At 29.8% G+C, this 25,816-nt stretch overlaps 1 protein-coding gene across 1 annotated transcript in view; it reads right to left on the reverse strand.

Annotated features, from left to right (window-relative positions):
- LOC142326875 (uncharacterized) overlaps nucleotides 1-25,517 on the reverse strand; it is a 57,848-nt gene extending 32,331 nt beyond the window's left edge. The window contains exons 1-9 of the mRNA XM_075369608.1: nucleotides 25,513-25,517; nucleotides 24,999-25,174; nucleotides 23,246-23,421; nucleotides 15,871-16,197; nucleotides 13,335-13,568; nucleotides 9,519-9,674; nucleotides 5,301-5,438; nucleotides 4,162-4,298; nucleotides 615-861 (exon numbers count right to left, since the gene is read on the reverse strand). Coding sequence (XP_075225723.1) covers nucleotides 615-861; nucleotides 4,162-4,298; nucleotides 5,301-5,438; nucleotides 9,519-9,674; nucleotides 13,335-13,568; nucleotides 15,871-16,197; nucleotides 23,246-23,421; nucleotides 24,999-25,174; nucleotides 25,513-25,517 — 1,596 coding nt within the window. The remainder of the gene's footprint in view (nucleotides 1-614; nucleotides 862-4,161; nucleotides 4,299-5,300; nucleotides 5,439-9,518; nucleotides 9,675-13,334; nucleotides 13,569-15,870; nucleotides 16,198-23,245; nucleotides 23,422-24,998; nucleotides 25,175-25,512) is intronic.
- Between the last annotated feature and the right edge of the window lie 299 nt (nucleotides 25,518-25,816).

Raw genomic sequence — 25,816 nt, forward strand, 5'->3', positions numbered from 1 at the left:
CAAGCAATTCGCCAGCACTATGCCAGTTAGTCTCATGCGGCAACAGGCTTACTACTAAGTAAGCACGTGAAAACATTTATCAATTATTAGGCAACTAAATATGCTAAATTTCACTCTGCACTTCAGCTTATAAGCTAGTGAGATCCTAAAACACAACTTATATTAAAATTTACTCTATTAAGTTACTGATTAATTATTTAACTATTAATTTTTTGAAATTATTAATTTGTACAGTTCTTTGATGAAATAATTATATTTAAATATATTTATATATATATTAATACAAAATAGTATATTATATTTATAATTATATTATTATATTTTTTGAAGCTAGTAAAAGGATTAATTTATTACACTAGTCAGCTAATAACTACATCATATTCTATAGAATGAATACATTTTCTGACCTCTATGGCAAACTCAGCCCACCAGGTTTTGGGTATGAATCCCAGTTAAACTTGCCATTTTTCACATGCTTTAATCCATTTCTCATAAAAAAAAATCAATACTGATTATTATCAAATCTGCCTACTTGAGCCTTGATTCAGGCTGATTTATAATGTAAGAAAACATTTATACTTTTGTTAAAACAAATGTAATATATTCTTTCTTACCAATGATTTCAAGTTAATATAATCAAAACTATTTTCCCGTTCAACTTCCCAGTTCATTACACATCCGGGTTTGAGATTGAAAATTTTAGCTGGTATAAATAAACCTTCATTAGGATTTAATGGTTTAATTGAATACTTTAAAATCTGAATCTGTGGATGTTCACCAGGAATAACAGTAATATATGTAGGTTCAGTTACTGCAAATGATTTATTATCTTTCATAACTGCTTTTACTTTAAAAGTGTATCTGGAATAAAAAAAATTATACATTAACAGATCAATTTAAGAATACTAGATAATAGAACAATGCCAAATTATTTAACATTTCTCTCAGGTTCTAGCTTATTCTTCACAAAGAAATTGATGAAAAATGGACCCAGTAACAGATAAAAAAGTTATTCATGATGTGAGTGATTTGTTGCTGATATTTTCTTTAGTAATGATATTCAAATTACAGTAGCAACTTTGACATAAAAATGATAAAGTGTATATTTAACTAAAATACAATTTATATTTTAAATAAATGAAACAAGTATTATTACTTTGCGGTTTTCTTTGTTTTTTAATCATAAACAAAATCTTTTAGATCACAATACATAATAAGCACACACTAATAAATATTGCATTTTAGAGTAAAAAGATAAAACTGGGGTAACTATATTTATTATTAGGGAAACAAGACATGCACCTACCCAAGGATATGAAGAACACATTAAACTACTACACAAAAACAACAGAATCAAGCATTACTAATAACCTCTAATAAATGGTATGCACATACAAAAATATTAACTGTAATTTGCAAAATTTACACGTAAAAAGTCATGAAATTCATCACCCTCAAATAACAGAAGATTTATAATCATATTAGATTTGAAAAATCAGCATACTAAATAAACAAATACATTCCAGATCAAATAACTTACATTAAACAGGTATTAACAGTAAATTATACTAAATGTTTGATCATAATCATTCCTCAACAATCTTTTGGAGGCATACTTCCAGTAATTTTACTTATAAAATAAATTATATTTTTTTATAGCTTTTGTTCTGAATTTAAAAAATATATATTTATGTAAATCATAGTGAACTGGTGCTAGGACATCACTATGATACTGCTTTTTGGGAAAAATAAAAATTCCGACATAAATTTGTTTTAACTTAGGTAAAACTGGAAGCACTATCCTGCTAATGTTAAAATTGCCTAATTTATGACCCACTATTTCAGAGACTAATAGTGATAAGAGTGTTTCTTATTGTATTTTGAAACTACTGATACTCTTTGGTTAATTCAAATAGGAAAATGTATTTTACCCTGAAATATCAAAGTTTTGAAAAAAGTTAAAAATTTAACAAGCCATCCAAATTTACAGAAAATTTGGCCTATTTTAATTTTTAAATCAACTATAAAGACAATGATGACAGAGGATCCACACAAGGAACTAAACAACTAGAAAAAGTTGTAAAATTTCAGCCCTGTATCACAAGTACTTTCTGAGAAACAGATCTTTTGTGCCAAAAAAATATGATTTTTTGCAGGAAACTGGGTAAACAACAAATATATAACTACTGCTTACCTTATATTACATTTGAATACCTAGAAGCCTCCAGCCTGGCAATTCTCATCCTCCTCTGAATTATCGTTAAATAGTTTTCTTCTTTTGCAGTCATGGCTTCCTTGGAAATATTTTTCATATTTCTTTCCTGATATGGTCCTTGTCGAGTGAGCATAGTGTATCTACACTGTTTTGCCCAGTGTGAACCCCCAAATGTATTTTTAACCTACCAATACATCCATCATTGAAAGTCACCACAGCATCATACACACAAAGTTGTACCAAATATCTTTCAACAAAAACATTTTTTGGACCCTGTGTCCATACAACATGGTAATAACATTGTTTTTAGTTTTGTTGTTCTTTTTCATATTCTTCAGTACTGATGAACCTACAATCTATATAGTAAGAGTTTGCTTATTCTACGTATTATAGTATGTGGTAACTGTTTTTATATTAAAATATAATTTTTATGAATGTACATAAATATTCTTAAAATATTACATATATAATTTTTATAGCACTGTTAATCATTTCTGATGAGTCATGAATTACTAGCTGATGATAACTGAAATATTAAAAATTGAATTATTTCACAAGTAGTGATGTTGGTAATGGCTTCAGTTCATTATGCAATACCCAAACAGTAACTTTGAATGAAATCCAGTATGTCAATCACTAACGTCACCATAAAGTACATTTTCCTACATAAATGAAATGTTGTTCCAGTTTCTACATTCTTCCAATTTAATAATTTCTTTGTAGAAAATAAATTCAATTTAAATACTTAAGCTAATATAAAGAGTGCAGCAGAACCGATTAAGCAGTTTTGAGGAATTATAAAAAAGTAATGGTGGTATTTGGAGGAAAAATGTTTTTTTCTAAATTAACAGTACATACCAATTAATAATCATTATCTTTTGAAAATAATGTTCTCAAGATGGTAGCTGTTAGCAGCAAAACACTGTTGTAGATGATTTCTGAAGCTTTGTACAGCTTGTTCATACATATCATTGGGTATGGCGTTAATTGCTTCAATAATCCATTTCCTTAGCACTAGTAGGGTGTGAGGGTGACGTTTAAACATCTTTGTCTTCAGATAACCCCAAAGAAAGAAATCACAAATGCTGAAATTGGGTGACCGTGCAGGCCACCCTATCCTACATAACCCCTCGGAGAAACCAGACATCCAAGAAAAATTTCTCTCAAAACATTGGGTGAATTTTGGTTTGTGCAAGCTGGAGCCCTATCTTGTTGGAACCACAAGTCCCCCAATCAATCTTCAATAATCTCTTCTATTCTGGGCTGCAGAAAATTTCGCAACACTGAGACATATTGTTCAGAATTCACAGTCATGGTCACAGTACACTGACCTCCTCAAAGAAGTACAGGCCTACCACATCAAATGGTAATACAGCACACCACACCATTAGTTTAGAAAATGTAGCATCATTTGTGAATAATTTGTGGGTTATTTTCACCCTAGTAGCGGAAAGTTTGCTTATCTATAACCCCACTAAGGTGAAAATGTGCCTCGTCACTACTGAAGAAAGCTGTCTTGGGAGTGATCTGTGCAAGTATTTGCTTGGAGGCAACAACATTCCTCCAAGCAGAATGTCTTGGCAATTGTTCAATCACTGCTCTCACTAGCTGCACATTTTCTGGAATTCTGATAAACCTGTGTCGGGCATTCAGGACTGTGTTCGAAATATGAACAACACTGTTGTGAAAAATGTTGAACCGTTGCCAAAATTTCCTTTGCGTCATGATCATAAATTGGTGATTTTCAAAATACACATGCACTGCAAAGCAACAATGCGCTCTGATCCAAACCATGTTGGCTACTGAAGTGGGGTTACCAATGGAATAGACACCACGTGCACCTACCTACCCCCTCCACTGCCTGAGTATTGACCCATGCCTAACCGCTTAGTCGGTTCTGCTGTACTGTATATTAAAAAATATACATAACTTTACTGAAAAATTACCTTCCTACTGCTAAAGAACCAGGTTTTAATTTAAGAACTTTCTGTTGAAATTCTTTTTTATAAACTTCTGACAACTCCGTTGAATTTGGCCCAGGAGCTAAACATTTCTCAGAGTTATATTCACAGATCCAGTTAAACTGTAATAAAAAATAAATACAAACTGATTTTAATTTAGTCTTCATGTTTTTTAAAAAAAATCCTTTTGGAAAATTTAAATTTTGGATTTAGGACTGTTGTAACATTAAGTTGTGCACCTCCCTTTTTTATTGCAATCAAAATTAAAATTTTAATTAATGAAATATTTGAATTTTAAAGGAAAGGCACATCGGTTCGAATCAGACTTCATTTCCTATTGTTTTTTTTAACTTTTTTTTTTATTTACTTTTTTAACTTTTCTTTTTTCTTTTAAATAAATATATTTATTTAATAATTATTAACCGGTGATTGTAAAAAACTTTTATAATAAATAATAATTCAAAGATAATAAAAAATTTATTATTGAAATAAAATTTTATGTACTTTTGGAAGTATGTAAATGTAATTTAATAAGCATTACATATGTGTATATGTAATACATTTGGTAAAACATCTGATTATTTAATATTAATTGAAAATTATAATTTAGAATGGTGTATTATTGGATGTTCTAGTTTAATTTCTGTTTAATTTAATCTAGTAAAGTTAACTACAGAGTGACTGAAAAATCTACCCTCACAAGAACAATATATACACTGAGGCATACATACCCGATCTTTAATAAATTGCAGAAAATTCTTATCAATTGTCAACTTACAGCGTAGACTTGTAGTTTTACCTAATGTCCATAGTTTTACCTAATTGAATTATTTAAATTTGTCAGCTGCTTTATTAAATCAGCTATCTCAAGACATGAAAAACATGGCAATACTGAAAGTGAGACAGATTAGAGAGACAGATTAATGTTGATAGTTAGACATAACAAAAAGGAATTTGATTTTCAAAATCACAGCTACACATTCTGCCAACTAGTTTTCCTATAGTTATCAGTTTGTTCACTGCACAAACATGGATACCTTTTGAACACACCTCATACATTATGCACTGATAAAAAATAAAACTATAACTTATATAATACAAAAATATAAATAGTTCAATTTTACCTGCACTTTATCATCTGCAGTGCTAATTAAATTTGTTGAAACCCAGAGTTCTAAACTTTGTCCAGTTCCAATTTCAAGGTTAGTAACTCCTATCCTTACTTCTAATGGTGAAGTGAGTGTCTCAAGTTCAAAACTCTCCTTCAAAAAAATTAATTCATTTATTAACTCAGAAATGGAGAACATTAATAGAATATTATTATTTTGACAATGATATTCATAAACTTGGTCCACATATTACGTATGTGGTAACCAATTGAAGTTTAGAATCACATTACACACCCATCTGCCATTAACTCAGTTTAGTGCTAGTAAATCTATTGCTAATGAAACATGGAACTATCATTAGTTGTGATATAAGCAACTCAGTCCATTTTTACAACCAGAAGGGTTTTTTGGCACCAAGACTTACCAACAACTGGGTTTGTTTTATAATAATAATGTTACTTCCATAAAACATTCACCTAACAAGCCAAAAATTCAACTAGGTACTAAAAAACCCATGGAGTGATGGCTACAGTAGTTTGGAGCCAAAAGGGAATTGATAAAACTTCGCAGAATAAGGAATCAGAAGTTTTCAGTAAAGTTAAAATGATAAAATTTCTGAGGTCAAATTAATATAATTATGTGGGATGGTCATAGAAAGTTTTGCTCTCCTACATGACAATGTGTGTCTCCATTCCATAATTTATAGGTTCCACAGACATTATTTAACCAGTTAAAAGGGGAAATTTTTTTACTGTTCTCCCCACAGGCTGGACTTAATGCTGAGTAAATATTATATCTTCCTAAAGATGAAGAAGGTCTGGCTGGACACTCAGCACTTTGGAACCAATGATAAGTTCAAGATTAGGTTAATGAGTACACGGGTAGCAGTGGTATTCATTGATAGAGGGCAAAAATGCTGCTGCCATAGTAGAATGATTTCCTGAGTTTTGATGTATGAGTTTTATGTATGTAATAAAATTGTTTTCTCTATTACAGTTAATTTCTCCTACCAAGCCGACTATTAAAATAACTATTATTGACTATCATTAAAATGGACTATTATTGTCAATTTTGAACAGTCCTTATCTTAATGTAATCACTATTAAATGACAACATATGCTTATAGTACACTCTGCAATATAAAACATGAATGTGAACATGAAGAGTTTATTTGAATTGTGCATAATTGTTTTTGCATGTGTAATTAATTAATTCCATTCTTTCAACATTATTCAGGTGATAATATTTAATTTTAGGAATGTTTTTCTATTAATCTTTGTAAAAACTTTTGCAGTGATTATGCTATTTCAAACAAATTTTTAAATCACAAAAGCTTTACAAATCAGTAAAATTTTCAAGAATAAACATCCAATTTCAGACAACCTCTTAAAGGATTTTGTTCAGTTCACTGAGTATTATTAAACAAGCAAGAACAACTTAAAGGAAAGTAGTACTGAAAGATTCACTTGATCTATTCAACCAATACTATTAAAATGTGTGTCTTAAATTAGTGTTTCTCAGCCTGGGGGTTGCGGTCTTATGAAAAGGGGGTCACAAAAATATCTTACAACTTTACACGTAAACAATAATGAAATCATTTTATGAGAAAAAAATCATTTATTATACACATTTTTATAAATAGACATGTAAAGATAATAAATTAATGAGATAGTTATATTTGTTTTTCATTTAAAAGTTTCTCAATCAATATATGGATCCATATTAGAAACTCACAAAAGCAAATTGTTTTCAAACAATTTGCTTTGCTGTGAAAAATCCTTTTCACAGCAATAAGACATCGTGAAAGGGATTAATACTTTCAATGCTTCTGAGACTAAATTTCCATATTTACTTCAACAAGCAAGACAAAACATATCTAAATCTTTAGATGTGAATTATAGTTGTAACGTTTTATTGGCAAAAATTTCAATGAATTGGTTGTAAATCTCAACAGGTAACTTAGCAGCTGCAACAGTATTTTCACTAAATGGATTCAGTATCCATCTTTTCAATAAATCATTTTTATCTTCTGGGAAATGCTCCACTAGCTGAATTTTTAGCTCATGTAAATGCATCTTCGTGCTATCCAAACTGAGGTGAATAAAAGCATCTTCATCCAAAATTTTCTCAGTACAATCAGAAGTGAGTGGAAACATAACAGAATTTTTTCTTTGAAGGCGAATAACTCAGATATCAAGCTTCTTAATGAAATTATGAACTTGTCTGTCATTAATAAAATATTTTTATCACTTTCTTATAAATTCACATTCAAGTCGTTTAAATGAAAAAATACAATAACTAAGTAAGCCAACAACAACGTATAAACTTGCTCATTATTCTGTAAAAACACTAAGAATGGGATTTGTTTATTCTGGAAAAATATTAATTCATCTCACAATTCCAATAACCAGGTTAACACTTTCCCCTAGAGTAACCATCTGACTTCTGTATGGAAAAGAAGAGATTTTTTTCTTTTCACCCATTTCATCACATTGTGTAGCCAATAGTATATTCCATAATGGTTGATTTTTAATAAAATTAACAATTTTTACAGCTTTACAAAGAATTTATATGAGATTTTCTGGCATATTTTTAGAGGCAAGAGCATGTCTGTGAAGGAAGTAGCGCATCCTTTATGCCTTTGGTGTAAGACAATCTTTTAATTTTTTCAGAAATCCATTGTTTTTTCCTGTTATCACCTTTTCATCATCACTACATACCGCAATACATTTTGTCAAAGTTACGTTATAGTTTTCAGTAGCCTCATAAAACAACAAAAAGATATTGTTCTGTTGCATGACCAGGTACATATTTTCTTTGATTGATTTACCACACCTGTTAATTCATCAAATTAAATATTAACAAATTCACTTGCTGAATTATCTGATCGCAAACATCGGCAGACATGTCATCGATTTGCCTTGATACTGTGTTGTTAGAAAGCAGATTTTTTTTCAATTTTTGCTTCTTCCATGCCTGTTAAGACATCGATCTTATCAACTGCAGTGAGCAAGTTTGGACATCTTAGCTACTCTTAATGCTATGAGGTGAGATGCTTTAAGCATACTTTTATCAGTATGGCTTGATTTACAAATAGAAGCTTGCTGATTTCTCAGAGTATGTAATTTTCTTTTGAAAAATTACAAGGGTTTCTTTTATGATCTGTATGTTTAGTTTTAAAAGTATTGAATTAATTTTGGTGGCTTCATGCTTTCATCGGAGATTAAAGCAAACAATGCAATGTGGGTTTCCATCCAATGAGGTAAAACCATAATTTAAATAACTATCATTGTACAATTTTGTCTTTTTACCACAATAGATTCACTGGATGTAGATGGCTCACTTCATTTTTCACAAATTTATCCATTTTAAATAAGAATCTAATTAAAAAAAAAAACAATTACATCGTTTGACAGCACACTAAAAAACCAAAACTGCAATTATTATTTTCATTGTAACTATACTTTTAAAAACTTACGAAAAGGTACCAGACACATGCTTCACATGTGTGAAACTAAACTAACATTCCGCAAGCCCTTACGCCTCTTTTATACTGCAGACAGCATGATGTGTTCAAACAAATCATATGCATGTTCAAACATGACACTCTCACAGTGAATATTATGGAAGAAGACCAAATTACAAAAACACCTACATAACAAACTGGAACCTGTAAATTGCTCATGTTTGTACACTTCATAAATGCATCTTTATGCCCATTGCTATCAATATAGCTAAACACTTTTAATTAGATTTCATTGGATTGAGGTTGGGTGTCGTGAAATATTCATTATACTTTTTTTTTACTTTTTGGGAGTTGCGAAACTAAAAAGGATGAGAATCACTGATTTAAATGAATAGAGGAAGATGTGCATCCACTGTTTGTTGTAATTAGTCAACATAAACTCCTATTAACTTAATCAAAATATCAAGCCTTCTTTTGATAGAAAATACATATCAAAACAAGTTGAAAGCTTAGAGTGAGTCATTTATTGAATCCTAACAATTCTACATTTGCAAAAGAGGTCTAAAATGAAATAAAAAGTACCTACATCTAAAAATACTTGTGACAAATTTGCTAGACAAATTCTATAATCATACAGCTTACTAGCAGGTTAGTTTGATATTAAGTATATAGAGAAAACTCACTTTCATTATTATATTTAATCAATTTTTTGATAAATGAAACTAACCAAAAGTAACATTAATGTCCTAAAAAACTCTTCTACTTACACTTAAAAGAGCTTCATTAGTATCTTTGTTAATAAGATGACAGTAAATAGTACACTTCAGGTTTGGTTGTAAAGTCCCTCCAGGTAAGTGTAATTTTGATCCAGAATATGATGAGAGATCTATTGTTGAAGTACTACTTTCCAACTTCCACTTATACTATAAGATAAAAAAAAATTAACTCAACGTACCGGTCAACAGTTAAGCATAGTTCAATATTTTATGGTATGTATTATCTGGTGAATTAAATGAACCAGTAACCTTGCATTATAGAATTGTAGAATGCTAATTTCAAATATCTAAATAAATATCAAAATTATAAAAAGTGGTAACTAATCTTTACAGCAGATACAGATATATATATCATGAATATCAATGTTCTTTATATCATGTACTGAACATGAAAATATTCAGAAAAAGAACACATTTTCATCTAAGGTATTCTATGAAAAGTTTCTCAGAAAACTTTTTCAAAAAGACAATCTTCTTTTTAAATGTTTATTGTAAAATCATTTAGATTACAAAAAACTTAATCAGCAATAGTAAAATTTTCCTTGAAATAGTACTGCTAATATCTTATTTTATATGTTCAACAGACAAGGTTTAGCATTTCTTCTTTTTGTATCTGTAAATAAATAATGGATTCTCATGATATAATTCAAGTGTAGAGGTAGTCCTGAGTTAAAAAAGAGGAAAAATAATATTAAACATAAAGAATTTTACAAATGAAATGTTGTAAAGATGAGAAAGGATCAGGTAGAAGACGGAGTACTTCCATTGTGTACTGATTATATGATGAACATTTCTTTATTGTGCACTCCTTACACAAGATATTTATCTGTCATCTTACAGTGACATTTTTTGCATTCATGATGTAAAACAAAATGGTGCAAGCTTTTATATATACTACCAGAGTGAAGCCAAAAGAAGCCAAATGAAGTGTGTACAATTCTGTTTCAGTACTGACAGGATAAAATAAGCAGTTTTTCTCAGCTCCATTTGTATAATGATAATTGCTGAGGACATAATAAAAACCATGCTTTATCCCATTTTCTTTTAGTATTAACCTATTCAGAGAAGTTAAAAAAATTGAATGTTATTACCGTATTCATAGCCACTCATATCTGCCTTGTGACAACAGATTTCAACATGGTCAGAAGGATTTTAAAAAAACATGATCAGCTTTACTCTACAGATGAAATTTTAAAAATGGTAACCAACAGTTTACTGAAGTCAAAATGTTTGATAAAACAAGTTAATGGAAATGAAATAGTTGATTTTAAAAATTGGCTGAAAACATAAGAATAAATATATTTCCCTTGCGATATTTGAAAGAAAAGTTTCAAAAGAACAATAAGTTATTTTCAGTATTAGTAAATTTAAAGAGTTCATCTATGATTCAGAAAAGAAAAAATATCATTATGGTTAGCAATTTTATTAACTCTTTCATTAAACACACTTTTCTTATGAAACACAAATATGCCTATGATTCAGTTTCCTTAGAGGAAAGCATAATCTAACACAATTTCTATTCATCAAGCAAAACTTAATGATATTCAAAAGTGGAAGAATTACATTCCAAAAGAAACAAACATTTTTATGAACAGATACTTGAGTGGTGTGTTGGTAAAATCTTAATACAGATGATGACCAATTAAATGACAATTTAAATTATTTTTTTATTGTCTCTTTCTATTTTTTGTAAAGCTTTATAGTCATCTCAGCTGCTTTATACTGAATAGTAATACGGTACAGTATTTTACGAGGGTAAATCAAATATAAATGGGATTTTTGTTCCTAAGCGTCTATGGTTGGTAAGACTGGACCCGCGCTTCTAGTATGCTTGGGTGGGGTCATTAGGAGTGGGGAGAGCTGGCCATTCCACACTCCCAACCAATTCGTCAGTAATGCTCACGATGTCGGAGCAAAAAGTGCACTCTTCCACTGCGCCACGCATAATTATAAAATTTCTCACTCGTGAAGGAGTTCAAGTGACGGAAATTTTCCAGAGATTGACTGCACAGTTTGGGGACCAAACATTGTAAAGGACTCGTATGTTTACCTGGTGGCATAAAGAGTTCAAGAAAGGACAAGAATGAGTGGAAAATCAGGAACATGATCGCCGTCCTCGAACCACCATTACAGATGAAAACATTCGCGCGGTTCGAGATATTCTTGAAGACGATCGACGGGTAAGGGTATCCGAAACTGCAGAACAGGTCAGAATAAGTCATGGAAGCTGTCAAGCGATCATTACAAACAACATACAGTTCCGTAAAGTGTGTGGCGGATGGGTTTCTTGCCTTTGGACCACAGATCAGAAGTTGAGATGTTTGAAGGTCTGTCAGAGGCTTAGAGCATGGTTTGCAGAAGAAGGTGATGCATTTTTTAATCAGGTCGTCATCTGCGACGAAATGTAGGTCCACCACTGCACTCTCCAGTCGAAGCAAGCCAGGATGGAATGGTGTTGGAAAGGGGAGGCAGCCCCAGTAAAAAAGCAAGTTCTGCCAAGATTCTTTCAAACGTTTTTTTTCGACCAGTGAGGCATTTTGCTCCTTGATTTTTTGTATGAGCGACGCTTAATCAATGCTACGTAGTACTGGAGCGGTTGAATGAGGTGAGGGCTGCATATCGCCATAAAAGACGAGATCAATCGATTCGAGAGGCCATCCTCCTCCACGACAACGCCGGCCTCATTCCGCAGTTCTAATGGTCTCAAAACTAGATGAAATGCACTGGTCTCAACTTGATCATCCTTCCTGCAGCCCGGACCTATCGTCCTGCGATTTTCATTCGTTTGGTCCGCTTAAAAAGCTCTAGGAGGGCAACGATTTGAAGATGACAAGGGCATGGAGGGATTCGTGCAAAATTGGTTCCTGACGCAACCAGCTTCATTCTACGATGCTGCGATAAAAAAACCTTCCTTCTCACTGGGAAAACTGTATTTCTAAAGTAGGGAACTATGTAGAAAAATAAATTATATTTACCTTTTTATTTTTCAATAAATAAATTTATTTTTAAAAATAAAATCTATATTTGATTTACCCTTGTAATCATACATTATTTTTTTATTTCTGTTGTTATATCAGTTATCTGTCAACAGCAAACATAATTTAATTTAACTTTAACTCTAGAATATTAAAATAAACATTCATTTATATTATTGGTTTATTAATTAGTGTTTAATCACTATTTTACTCCTGTAATGTAGGTTATATAATACAGGTTTTGCCGTACTTTTCTGAATGGGACTCAACCAGTACCTTTAAAAGGAGCATAAATTGGCAGAAGTTGATTTTATTCTTCTGTGTCCAATTAAAAAGTAGGTTAAATGAACACTTGTAACCTAAATGTCAGCATGATAAAGCAGCTTTCAAAAAGAAAAACGGCTTTTGCCATTTTTCTCAAAGATATTATTGACTGAACCCCCTTTAGAATCTTCTGATACATATAGGCATACCCTTCTATGGAAAAATGCATAATAAATACTTCTTCCTCTCAGTACGGCAAACACTTTCGTTAATTCCTTTCCTGTAGTAATTACAATCTTTAACTACAAAAGTTATAATGTATCATTTTTATAAGTACCATTTAATTCAGACTGTGCTATTCTAGACTAGCTTATGTATTTTAATACCTAGTGGCACATTCCCAAATTATTTTTATTAATCTAAAAATCATTCTATTCTTCCAATCTATATAATTACACATTAAAAAGATATAAAGTATGAAAACTAACAACAAAACAAGTTCTGAAACAAAATTTTTCAATGTTCATTCAGCTTTTTAATGAAAAGTAATAATCTACTAAATGCTTACTTTTGTATTATATGGCAATTCATGGTTTTCAGTACAAGATGGTATAATTTTAGTCTCGATTAAAATTTCTGTATAAGGATTCACTTGATATGGTCCACTTAGTAACAGTTGCAATGGTTTATTTGTATTATTCATTTCTTTGAGTTGGTAAAATGACATGTTTATTTCATCACCAGCATCACCAAACCGATTCTGGCCAACAACTGATAGAGTGTAATTCACATGTTGTATAAGCTGAAAAACACAATTTTTACCATTAATTAATAATAATAATATAATAGATACATTACAGCACTAAAGTACATTAGAAGATGGTGAAAAAAGAAATAAAATTGAGGCATATAACCAAAGAAAAACAAAACACAGACAACTAAGGCCAAATAAAAACAATAACTCTATTAGCTTTTTACATTTTGTAAAAATTGTTTTTTATTTAAAATAAAATAAATTTAAAAAATCTTTAAAATCATTTAAAACAAATTTAGAACAAATATTTGTTCAGTCAAGAATGAAACAAGTTGTGTGTAAATTGTAAACAGTTTAAGAATTTATAAAAGATATCACTAAGAATGAGCTTTGGCCCGAAAGTGTTTTGATGAAGTAAAAAAATTAAAGGTAAGAGTGTTTCTCTAATTATGTGCTTTGCAGAGGCTGAAAGAATATTATATTGTATGTATAGATACATATTTAAATATACCAGTCATGAACTCATCTTTCTATATTAAAACAATTTCTTTTTTTTTCAACATTACTTTGTTTCAAACTACTTGCTTACACTGTAAAATCATAATTCTTTCTTTTAACCACATGTTAACGAGAAAAATATTGATTATTCTTCAATTTTTTTAAGAATTCATACATTTTATAGATTGTTCTATTCCAATTACAGTGCATTAATAAATTTCATAGCAAGCTGTTTGAATATTTGAATAACTAGAAAATCCTTTTCATAGAAACAACTGTGAAAAATATCAATATTTAATTTTAATTAGCCAAGTAAGAGAAGATCATTTGATTAGTAGAAACTGAGCAGTTATATGAATACCAATCAATTTCTCAATTCATATGTTTAGAATGATTAAAAAAAAAGAATCTTTGTATTTTAGGGATTATCTAGATCATTCAAATATAAAATAAAATTGATCTTCTAAGAATCATCAAGAATAAAGTAAATGGATGAGGAGTAAAATGAGTTCCTCATGTACAAAAAATAGAATTAAAAAGAACCAGTTTAATTCAGTTTAGGCCGGTGGTGAGTATGTGCTGTAAAGGATTTACCTACTAATTTAAAGCTGTTTTGGTCTGTCACTAAATCCTAATGGAATTTTTTATTAGAAGTAGTTTTTCTATAAATGATATTTATTGTAAGATTGGAAAAGTGCAAACTGCAGAACATCTGACAGATTCTCAAAACTGTCAATGTATATATACATAAGAAGATTTATGACTCATAAAAACTAATTCCATTGTATTGTCCAGTACTGGGCTAAAAACTATTTACAGAAACTGGACATGAAGTTAAGTAAAGTAAATTCAATAAACTACTGAAAAATCACCTTTAGGTTCAACATACATTCATAAAATAACTCGACATTAAACTCAAGTTAGATCACTAAAAGTACCAATAACCTAATAAGATATCTAGTTTTGCAATAGTTTATACCCTATCATTTATCCTCTTAACAACAAATTTTATTTAATATAAATAATATTATATAAAATTAAAAACTTTTGAAACAATAAATGAACTAAATTTGAGAATTACCATGTTTTTAATAACTTAAAAGTTTTTTCAGCTGTCCTTACTCAGTATTCAGTAACTGAGGCTTGCTGTTCTCATCCTAGCATTGTGATGATATTGACAATAATTTTGAGTTCACAGACAAATAATTAACAGTGTGATCAAAAAGGAATATCAGAAATATAAATTTATGTGTTCATAATTTATGAACACATAAATTATGTGTTCATGCAGTTAAAAAGACACAAAATTGCAGTAAAAGCAGGTAATCAAAGGATAAAAGCAGTAAGAGCAGTTACTCTTACTTTTTCTATTTAGCCTCTGGAATTACTGGAAGGTATTACTTCAGAGGATGTATGAGGATGAAATGTATGAATGTAAATTAAGTATAGTCTTGTACAGTATCAGGTCAACCATTCCTGAGATGTGTGATTAATTGAAACTCAACCACCAAAGAACACTGGTATCCATGATACCAGTATTCAAATCCATATGAAAGTGATTGTCTTTACTAGGATTTGAACCTTAGCACTCTTGATTTCAAAATCAGCTGATTTTGGGATGACAAGTTCACCACTAGACCAACCTGGTGGGTTAAGAGCAGTTACTCAGAGTTCAAATGACAACTAAAAATGTTTTAAAGTAAGTTACTCAAAATGTTGTGCTTATAAAATTTGGTTTAGTTTTTTGTCATTTCAAAAGTTTATTATTTTAAATAATTTTCAACAACTGTCATGCACAAACACAAATGATAGAAATAAATGTATTAATATATATATATGACTGTAAAATTACAAGTGAATTATTAATAACAATCCGATCCATAATATCCTGGATTAAGATTGATTTCTGCAGTTGTCTAACACTAAACCATGTTAAAAGGTTGTTTCTTTGTCGTTCATTTGGTTCCATATAGTCATTATCAACTTGAAACAAGAGAGAGGCATTATACTTTATATATGCTGAATCCAACGATCTTATTATTACTTCTGATGAAAGATTTCTTTTTGCGTCACTGGAAATATTATAATTAGATGATTGAAATTTATGAGGATCTAATTTTTCTCCAGGACAAATAAAGTTAGCTCCAATCAACCTATACATAGGTTTTTGTGCTTTAAACTGGAAAATAAAATGAAATTAAATATTAAAAGAAAAGATAACAAAATTACAAATATATAAGATAGAACATATATGTTTTTCTATGAAAAACTAGTAAATATTAAAAAGGTAATGTTAGATTTAAATAGCATCAAAATATGTAAAAATAATTTTCTACAAGTTATCAATGGGAAGCCAGTTTTTTAAAAATATTGTTCCTTGTTAAGACATCTGGTAAGTACTGTAACCAAAACAGATGTAGACAATGAGAAATCATACTCATGTCATTGCTAAAAATGACAAAACAATTTTCAAGAACATCAACATCCATGACAGGTACAATAAGGAGGATGAAAAGTGAAGTGTTTCCATTGTTTCTACAGTGTGATGATTTTAGTGCTGCATAAAAAAAATTTGGCTTCCCCACCAAAAAAAAAAAAAATGGCATTCAATATATTAAGACACCTTCACTTTTTTCAAATCAGGGATTGATTGAACATCCATCCTGACCCCTACAGGGAAAGACACCCACTTTGTGATGATCCTGGTTGTCATACCACCCCCTCCGTTCCAAGCCCTAATAGGCTTTACTGGAGGTCATCTTTTAGACTCTCTCAACTTGATAACACAACACAGACATCATTTTGGCCTCTGTCAAGATGTCAACGATGCAAATCTCGCAGCAGACATTTCTGTCAGTGTATTTACACAACCTACTATCGCCTTCGAATGGTCTCTTCCAACCATGACCATCTACCATAACTTATGACCCTCAATAAATTAACCAATTTGTGGAAAAACAATCCCCGCGCCTTCCTCCAACATCAAAGATTTCACACAAAAACTCTTCCTACATCTAACTTCAATTAGACTATGCACTCAGATCATTAATTGATTGAGTCTTTAAACACCAAAAATACCATCCTCACACCAACAAAACAAGATGTCGATTGCAGCAATGACAATTTTCTCCTATAATTCAATTTACTCAAAGCCCTCTTAATGTACATAAAAATCACAAACAATAACAGATTCACAAATTTAATAAACCTATGTTTTATAAAAACATAGTCTATCTCTCTCTCCTCTGGTTTGCTTTCAGGAGTAAGGTCATTGCCAACACCCTTCCACACCACAGCTCCATCACAGAGTTCTTCACACTCCCATCTCATCCTAACAACGAATATCTAAGTTAACCGGGGCTTGATACCAAAACACTTATCTTGGCGAAGAAGCACCCAGATGAGCCCCTAGCAACACAGGTTGCTATTCTATCTATACATCTATAACAACATCAGAATATATCCAATTCATATGGCTCTTTTTCTCCTACCCATTTTCAATAATCCCATTCTTGATAAAACTTGAACATTTGTCACCTTCTCAACCCAACTAATTTTCATCATTCTTTGGTAGCACCACAATTCAAATGCTTTTATCCTCTTTTTCTCTACTTTCCCAAGTGTGGAGTTTAGCTGCCATAGAAAAGGACATTTGACCACACAAAAGTTTTTACCAGGTTTTTCCTAAGTGACATTCCTTGCCGTGAAATGTTTTGTGGTTGTCTGGCAAAATTAGCGATCCTCAGTTCTCCTGCACAGGGCTAAGAACCTAAGGAAGCCAGCAACTATGTTCCATTCCCTTTTGGTTTTCCAATTAATTTGCAGATCAAAACCACAATTGATCCTTGCAAGCTCTCTGGTTACTTTGGTACATTCAGCTTCATACCTGGGGCAGACACATAAGATATGATACACATAGAGTGAACCTACACTCTGGACATAAGCCTGAATTAATCAAAACAAATCTGGTCAATCTATCTCAAAAAGCACCAAGTCCAAAAAAATATGCCGATTTGGGGAAATCCACCTAACTACCAGCACACTTCTCACATCAGGAAAAATTTCATATGTGTAATGCCCGTCAGGCAATTAAAATCATCTGACATGTATTAAATGGAAACATTGCTTGTTTAGATCAGAGATAAGATGGCCTACCTTCTTATCATCTTAATATAATTGGCGCTCAGTCGCAAGGATAACAATGGCCTTAATATCAGTAATAACAAGGACCACTTCTTGAGAGATATACTTATATAGACCACTGAAAAGAAAGTCATTTCTTTTTAAATGCCATTATAATGCTAATATACTGAATGCCAATTCAGTATATTAGACACCTTCACTCTTTTCTATTTAGGGATTCTTTCTTTTCTGTTTAACCTCCGCTCCGTAATTACCGAAAGGTATTAGTTCAGAGGATGAATGAGGATGATGTGTATGAATGTAGAAGTGTAGTCTTGTAAAGTCTCAAGTCAACCATTCCTGAGACATGTGGTTAATTGAAACCCAACCACTAAAGAACACCAGTATCCACGATTAAAAAAAAAAAAAATATATATTAATTTATATTCAAATCCATATTAAAGTTCCAACTCGTTGGGTTTCTACTCAGGAATTAGTTGAACGATGAACATCATTATTTACTACTCTTGGAGAAATCAACTTAGGCTAGTATATCTTGTATAAGACAATTAATGTAGCCATAAGAAAGGCTGTAACAGAATATGATTCCTAATGAGATTGCTGAAGACTCAAAGAGGTAATTTATTTTATTTATAGTTGATATCGAAAATTAAATTCTCTTAACTTAAATATGTTGGTAATTTTAATAAATAATAAATCACATCTAAATAAGCAAACAACTTATATTTTATTTTCTAATATCTCTTCAAAACATTGTAGAATTGTGTTTAAATAAACAAAATAATGTTTTCTTTGTAGCTTTCCCAGTTACACCAATCAAGTTATGCAATTCATTTTTTAATTTTAATTCAAAGAATGTGTTTTAGTTATTTTTTTAATACAATCGTTTTAAGATCTATTTGTATCTTTATGATAAAATAATTCCTTTTTACAGAAAAACAATAACCAAAATAAAAATACAAAGATACAACCATAATTCTAAATAAATGAAATTGTAATTTTCTAGAAAGGAGGTTTTTCAAGAAATACTAGAGTAAGAATAATCAAAAAATCTTTCTACATTAAATGCAATTGATAATTTGTCAACATGGATTTCAATTTAAAATAAATAATTTTCTTTTTTTTATTAAAAAAAATACTTTTTGTTACCACAGACCATTGGAGTGGGATGGGCAAAAAGATTTTGTAGTGATTTGAAGACCTATTTATGTAGAAAATATAGATGAAATAAACTTCCTTTAACTCTTTTTCTGACGCAAGAAATAACTAAAAAAAATAAAAATATATATAATCATTTTTGGTGGAAGGGGTGAATATTAAATAAACATTTTTGGTAATATATGATCTTAATAAAAAAAAACTTCAACTTTTTTAAGAAAATGTTTGTTAAAATGCCCAAATTTTTTCCAAAAAAATTAATACATCCTTTTCCCCAAAGGTGGTACCTGCCTACCAAGTTTGAAGAGAATCGGTTGAAGTGGATGTAACAATTATTTTCCAGAATAATTTCTACTTTAATTTCTTTAATACCGATCACTTTAACATTATAATCTTACAGTCTTAATTTTTTATATTCTGTGTTTAAATCTGAAAAAAAAATCCAGAACATACTTTATTTCAGTCAGTTGTCAACCTGATTTACTTGGTGGAGTGGCAGTCTCAGGCTTCTTACTTGGAAGATTTCAGAAGTTCAAATCTAAATAAGGTTTGGCATTTTTCATTAAAATACTTATTTCCATCATTTCATTTTTTTCTTGCGCAAGCTGCAAGCTTGTACAACCAATCAAAAAAGGAAAATAAAAAATAGGTTTCACAAAAAGAAATATTTTTTCCCAAATATCATCGGCAAAACCAATCAACATAATGTTTTCTGCTCTCAGTGCAATATGTTTTGAATAGGCACAGAATACTAACCCATCAGGCTGATTTAGTCGTGAACACGTCTTCGCAAATCAGCTGATTTCAGAGTTGAGAGTTCTAACGTTCAAATCCTAGTAAAGGCAATTACTTTAATACAGATTTGAATACTATGTCATGGATACCGATGTTCTTTAGTGGTTGGGTTTCAATTAACTATACATCTCAGAAATGGTCAACCTGAGTTTGTATAAGACTACACTTACACTCATACATAACATCCTCATTCATCCTCTGAAGTAATACCTGATGGTGATTCCCAGAAGCTAAACAGGAAAAAAAGCATAGTATACTAACACCAGAAAATGGTAGATATGAATTCATTCCAATCCTGAGAACTAAACTGTAATAAATATTAACTGTTTAACTTAAAGAGACCCTACTTTGTCCAGATTGTAGATGATACAGATTAAGTGGAATTACACTTAGCAGTTAAGTGTTAATTTTTTTCAATTTAAAATTCAAGTAGTGTAAAAACACTATTCTATAAACAATTTTTTTTATAATTTGTTATTATTATCCAAATGTTTAAGCAATGCAAATTATCCAGAAATTCAAATTAACATGATCTGGATTGTAGGTATTGCATATGACATGCTCACAATGTAGGTATCACAAAACAAAACAAAAATATAGAATATGCATTAATAAATTACTTGTAAGTTAAGCAAAATTTAAATAACATTGATAAACATAATTTTTGTTTCCTAATGTGCGACACATGATTTTAATCTGTTATTTGATGTTGAAAACAAGAATATGAATTCAGAATCTTTCTATCACCCATCATCTTTAAAAAATTAAAAAATTTTTTAAATTAAAGGATTTTTTTATTTTTCAACATACAGTAAGCATGTTAAGCTCCTACATTGTATTTTGTTAGCTCATTTTTTATTGTTTAACTTTGTTAAACAAAGAAACTTTGTTACTAGACAAAGAATTAAATCATATCATAGTCACATATTAATACATAATATCTAATACTGAAGAGTGAGCCTACATGGACATGATTAATCATGTCTGTGCAGGTCAAAACATATAGCTAAAAACACAGCAGTGTTGTTTGTATTAAGCACTTGATTTAGGAATGAATTAATTTTGTTCAGTCTTACTACTGTCTTAAGTTTATTAACAGTGCAGCTTCATAATGCTTTGAAATTGTGTAAATGATGTGGATGCCTTTTGTTATGTATGTGGAGACTTTACCGTAAAATCTAATAGAAAAAACATTAAACCTTTAAAAAGGCATATCATTTGTACTTTCAGTGTAAAATTGGTGATCAGGATAAGACATGGGCTCCTCATATAGTCTGTACTAATTGTTCTGTATATTTAAGAGGATGGCTGAAAGGTACACAGAAGGCTTTGCCATTTGGTGTACTTATGATTTGGCGTGAACCAAGGATCATGTAACTGATTGTTACTTTTGATTAACAAGTGTCTGGAATTTCTAAAAAAACTAAAGCTACTGTAAGATATCCTTCATTGCAATCTGCAATCAGGCCTGTACCTCACAGTGAAATTATTCCAGTTCTTGAGCCATCTGTGAATGTATGTTTCGAAAGCAGTGATGGAGAATCAGGCAGTACTGAAGAAGCCAACAATGATTTTGGTTTTGAATTCTCTTCCAATAAGCCACATCTTATATCACAAAGTGAATTAAATGACTTGGTTAGGGATTTAAATTTATCAAAAAATCAAGTTGAACTGTTAGGATCAAGACTGCAAGGTTGGAATATACTTTAAAAAAATACAAAAATTTCAGGCTTTTGAAGCTGACTAAAAGAACTTTCTCAATATTTTATTGATGAAAATAATTTGGTCTATTACACAAATATTGATGAGCTTATGTTGCACTTAAAACAAGTTCATAAACCTGAGAACTTGTGCCTTTTCATAAATTCGTCTAAGTATAGTTTAAAAGTGGTTCCACTACACAACAGTAACAAATATCTTTCAATACCAATCGCTTAAAGAGACATACAATGTGATGAAAGACCTTGAAAAAAATAAAATATAAAAAACACAGCTGGAACATATGTGGTGATTTGAAAGTATGTTTGTGGTTATTTTGTTAAGCATGTAGTTAGACTATACTAAGTACATGTGTTTTCTTTGTGAATGAGAGAGCCGAGCTAGGGATAAACATTATGTTACCAAAGAGTGGAAGAACGAGACAACTTAACTCCAAATGGGAAAAATATTATTTACAAGCCTTTAGTTGAACCCAAAAAAATATTTTTACCCCCTCTCCATATCAAACTAGGACTAATGAAAAATTTTGTAAAAGCAATGAAGAAGGATGGTCCTGGATTTTTGTACATCAGGCAAAAACTAAAGGAAAAACTAAAGAAGGAATATTTTTTGGTCCTCAAATAAGAGAGTTGGTCAAACATGATGTATTTAACTCGATGTTAAATAATGTAGAAAGTGCAGCTTGGGCTTCATTTAAAGATGTTTGCAAAACTTTCTTGGCAAACAAAAATTCAACAATTACTATGATATTGTTAATGAACTTCTTACTTCATACAGAGCTGTGGGATATAATATGTCTGAAAATACATTTCCTCCACTCACATCTGAATTTTTTCCCGGACAACCTTGGAGATGTAAGTGACGAACACAGTGAACGTTTCCACCGAGACATTTCAATGATGGAAAGCCGCTATAAAGGGAAATGGAATACTAACATGCTAGCCGATTACTGTTGAACATTAATTTGGGGTATGCCTGAGGCTATTTACGAGTATAAAAGAAAAGCATCAGCAAAATCATTCTAACACAGGTATGGCCATGCAAAATTATAAATTTTAATAATTTTAACTATATTTTTCCTTTATTTTTTTTTTTAAAGAGTAAGTTATTTAAAACTAAAGATGATAGAAAATTTGTATTTACAGAGCTGCAATGAACATAAAAAATCAATTCAAGAAATGGTATCACACTTAGAGAAACATTAAATTTTTTTTTTTGTCTATTAGTGTAATTTTAGATGAAACATTTTCAATTAACAACTCTAAATTTATTTCTAGTGAAAATGATATTATTCTAATCTCCTGATGAACTCATAACCCTCTATAAAATTGATTCTGCATTATTAAATAATTATGCATCATTTTAAGCATGATTATGTATCATTATAAAGCATAATTAAAATCTATACATACCTTATTTTTATTGATTTTCAAAGGAAAAGTTCCTTTAAATGCAGGTGCATACTTATTATCTCCATGAGAACTTCTAATCTTATCTGGCATTATTTTAATTTCATCTGTTGATTGTATGATTGAATTTTTACCAAGCATTACCCATAAAGTATTTCCAACATAACTACATGATGGATCTAAAAATATTTAAAACATAATATTGCAGATTTATTCCAGTAAAAACATTCTATTTATTATACAACTTGCATTTTATTATTTAAAACAACCTATACAATTTGAATAGGGTATTTTAAAAATAAGACATCAGTTTTATATTAAATACTAAATAAAAACATTAAAATAATTATAACCATACAGGAAACTGAACTGATGATATAAACTGAAATTGACTGAAAACTGAATTTAACTGATTTGGACTGATGATATAAAGAATTCAGTCTACACCAGTTTGTTTTTATTTACTTAACTTTGAAAATTATTTCAGCTTCTATGTTTCAGATATTGTTTAGTATAAAAGTTGGTTTGTTTCATTGTTTTTTGCTATAAGTTCATTTATAAAAAAAGTAATTTTAATAAAAAAAATTAACAGAATTACTTTTACCAACATTCAAATAGTACTTCTGGTGTATTAATAATGATTCTGAAATTGAAATAGAATGTTTGAATTTCATTCGTCATCCATCATTAATCTATCTAGAAAAATACTGTTTGTTACTAATCACTGTTTGTTTTCATGTAGAAAATGAACAATATTAGCTTCCAGTTGACATTGTGAACTTGTTATGTTGTTACAACTTACTATACAATCATTGAATTTTTTTAATAAAATATAAACTAATTTAGTGAGCTGCATTAAAAAATGGATATGAACGAAATACTTGTATCTTTTTACTAATTGTATGTATACCACTTTAGTATTTTGGCTAATAATAAAATAAAAGTTATAATTATTAATGAATCAATATTACAAGATATCATTTCTGTCAATGTGAGTGACAGAATATTAATCAGGGTTGGGAAGAAATTAAAGGAGCCAAATACCCTAATAACCATAAAATAAAAAATGTTTATGTATGTAATACTATTATAATACCTTTGTTAGGAGTAATTATCCTGTATATAAATAGCTTATTCAACTATTAATAAACAAAGATATTGTTCACTTTATGTTTAAATATGATCCTTTAATGTTTCATGAATAGTATTACATTGTTACTTAATTTATAATTAAATGAATAGTGTGCATGTTTACTGTATGAATGTTTAATTTAGATTGAACAATACAGAAATAGTTATATTGATTAATAATATTAATTTTTATTAATATCATTATTAATATAAAATATCAGCTGTTAACAAGGCTAGCTGAATATAGGTGAATTCATTTATTTTACAATGAGTAAGAAGAACTATACAGTTAATATATTTATTTTCTTTTACAAAAAATAAAGAGGAGATGATACATGAGTCTGAACAATTATTATGGTATCAAATTTTCTTTGTTGCTTTTTTGGACAGCTGATTTTAGGTGAGAGATTCCTAAACATTAAAAATACAATTATTTTTAATTCCAGTTATGGATAGGAACATTTTAACATACAGAATAGCAATGCTGGTTACTGGCTCACTCACTGATCATTTTGAAAAAATACTTGAGCTTAATACTGTAAGAGAAACATAAGAGAAGACACTAAAAATATTTGTATTGATTAATTTTTCATTAATAATATAGCATTAATGAAATACTACTTACCAGATCCTAACACCTGATAGGTCTCTTTTGTAAATAATGCACTGCATAAAGTTTCACCATCAACATTTTTGTCAAATTCTATCCAAATTCTTTGTAAATCTGTGGTGAAACCACCTTTCACTATAACTGGAGCATCTGTTTCTACTATAATTTCTTTAAGTTCTGAATTTTTTTGGCTAGCAACAAACAGAAAGGTGAAAACAAAATTATTAATTTTTTTAATTTAAAATAAATTTTATAAAATTTTAAATACTGTCGTGTAAAACAGTTTGAATAAAAAAAAAAAGTACCGCTTGATTACATTTAAACTACTGATTCATAATCAGGTTTAAAAATATATTCTTTATAGCTGTGGATTTTTCTGATATTCAAGAAAACTACCGTTTTAGGACATACAGTTTTATGTCCTAAATATTCTGAAAATTATCTAATTTTTTGTCACTTCAAAAGTCTCTAACACACAAACTTTAACTAAATACAATTAATTAAGAATATTAATTCAATCCAAGCCAACCCCATAAAGTAGTACAATAGAATACAATATTTGGTACTCAATGAATTTCAATCTCTTTCTTAAGTTGACAAACAGTTTTATTATTTTTTAAGAAAGTTTAGGAAATATTTATTTATAATGGATTTCCAGATTAGGATTAATTAGCTAGAGTTAGCTGTTTAATTTGTAAATCTGAATTAAAATTATATAAATTCATCAAAAATACTACTAACAGAACAAACAACCACCTTAACTAACTAACAAGATATAAAAAAAATCACAAAAGGATTTTACTTAAAAATAAAATTAATTAGTAAATTTAAAA

The sequence above is a fragment of the Lycorma delicatula genome, chromosome 6, assembly GCF_047948215.1.
Source record: "Lycorma delicatula isolate Av1 chromosome 6, ASM4794821v1, whole genome shotgun sequence".
NCBI classification, from domain to species: domain Eukaryota; kingdom Metazoa; phylum Arthropoda; class Insecta; order Hemiptera; family Fulgoridae; genus Lycorma; species Lycorma delicatula.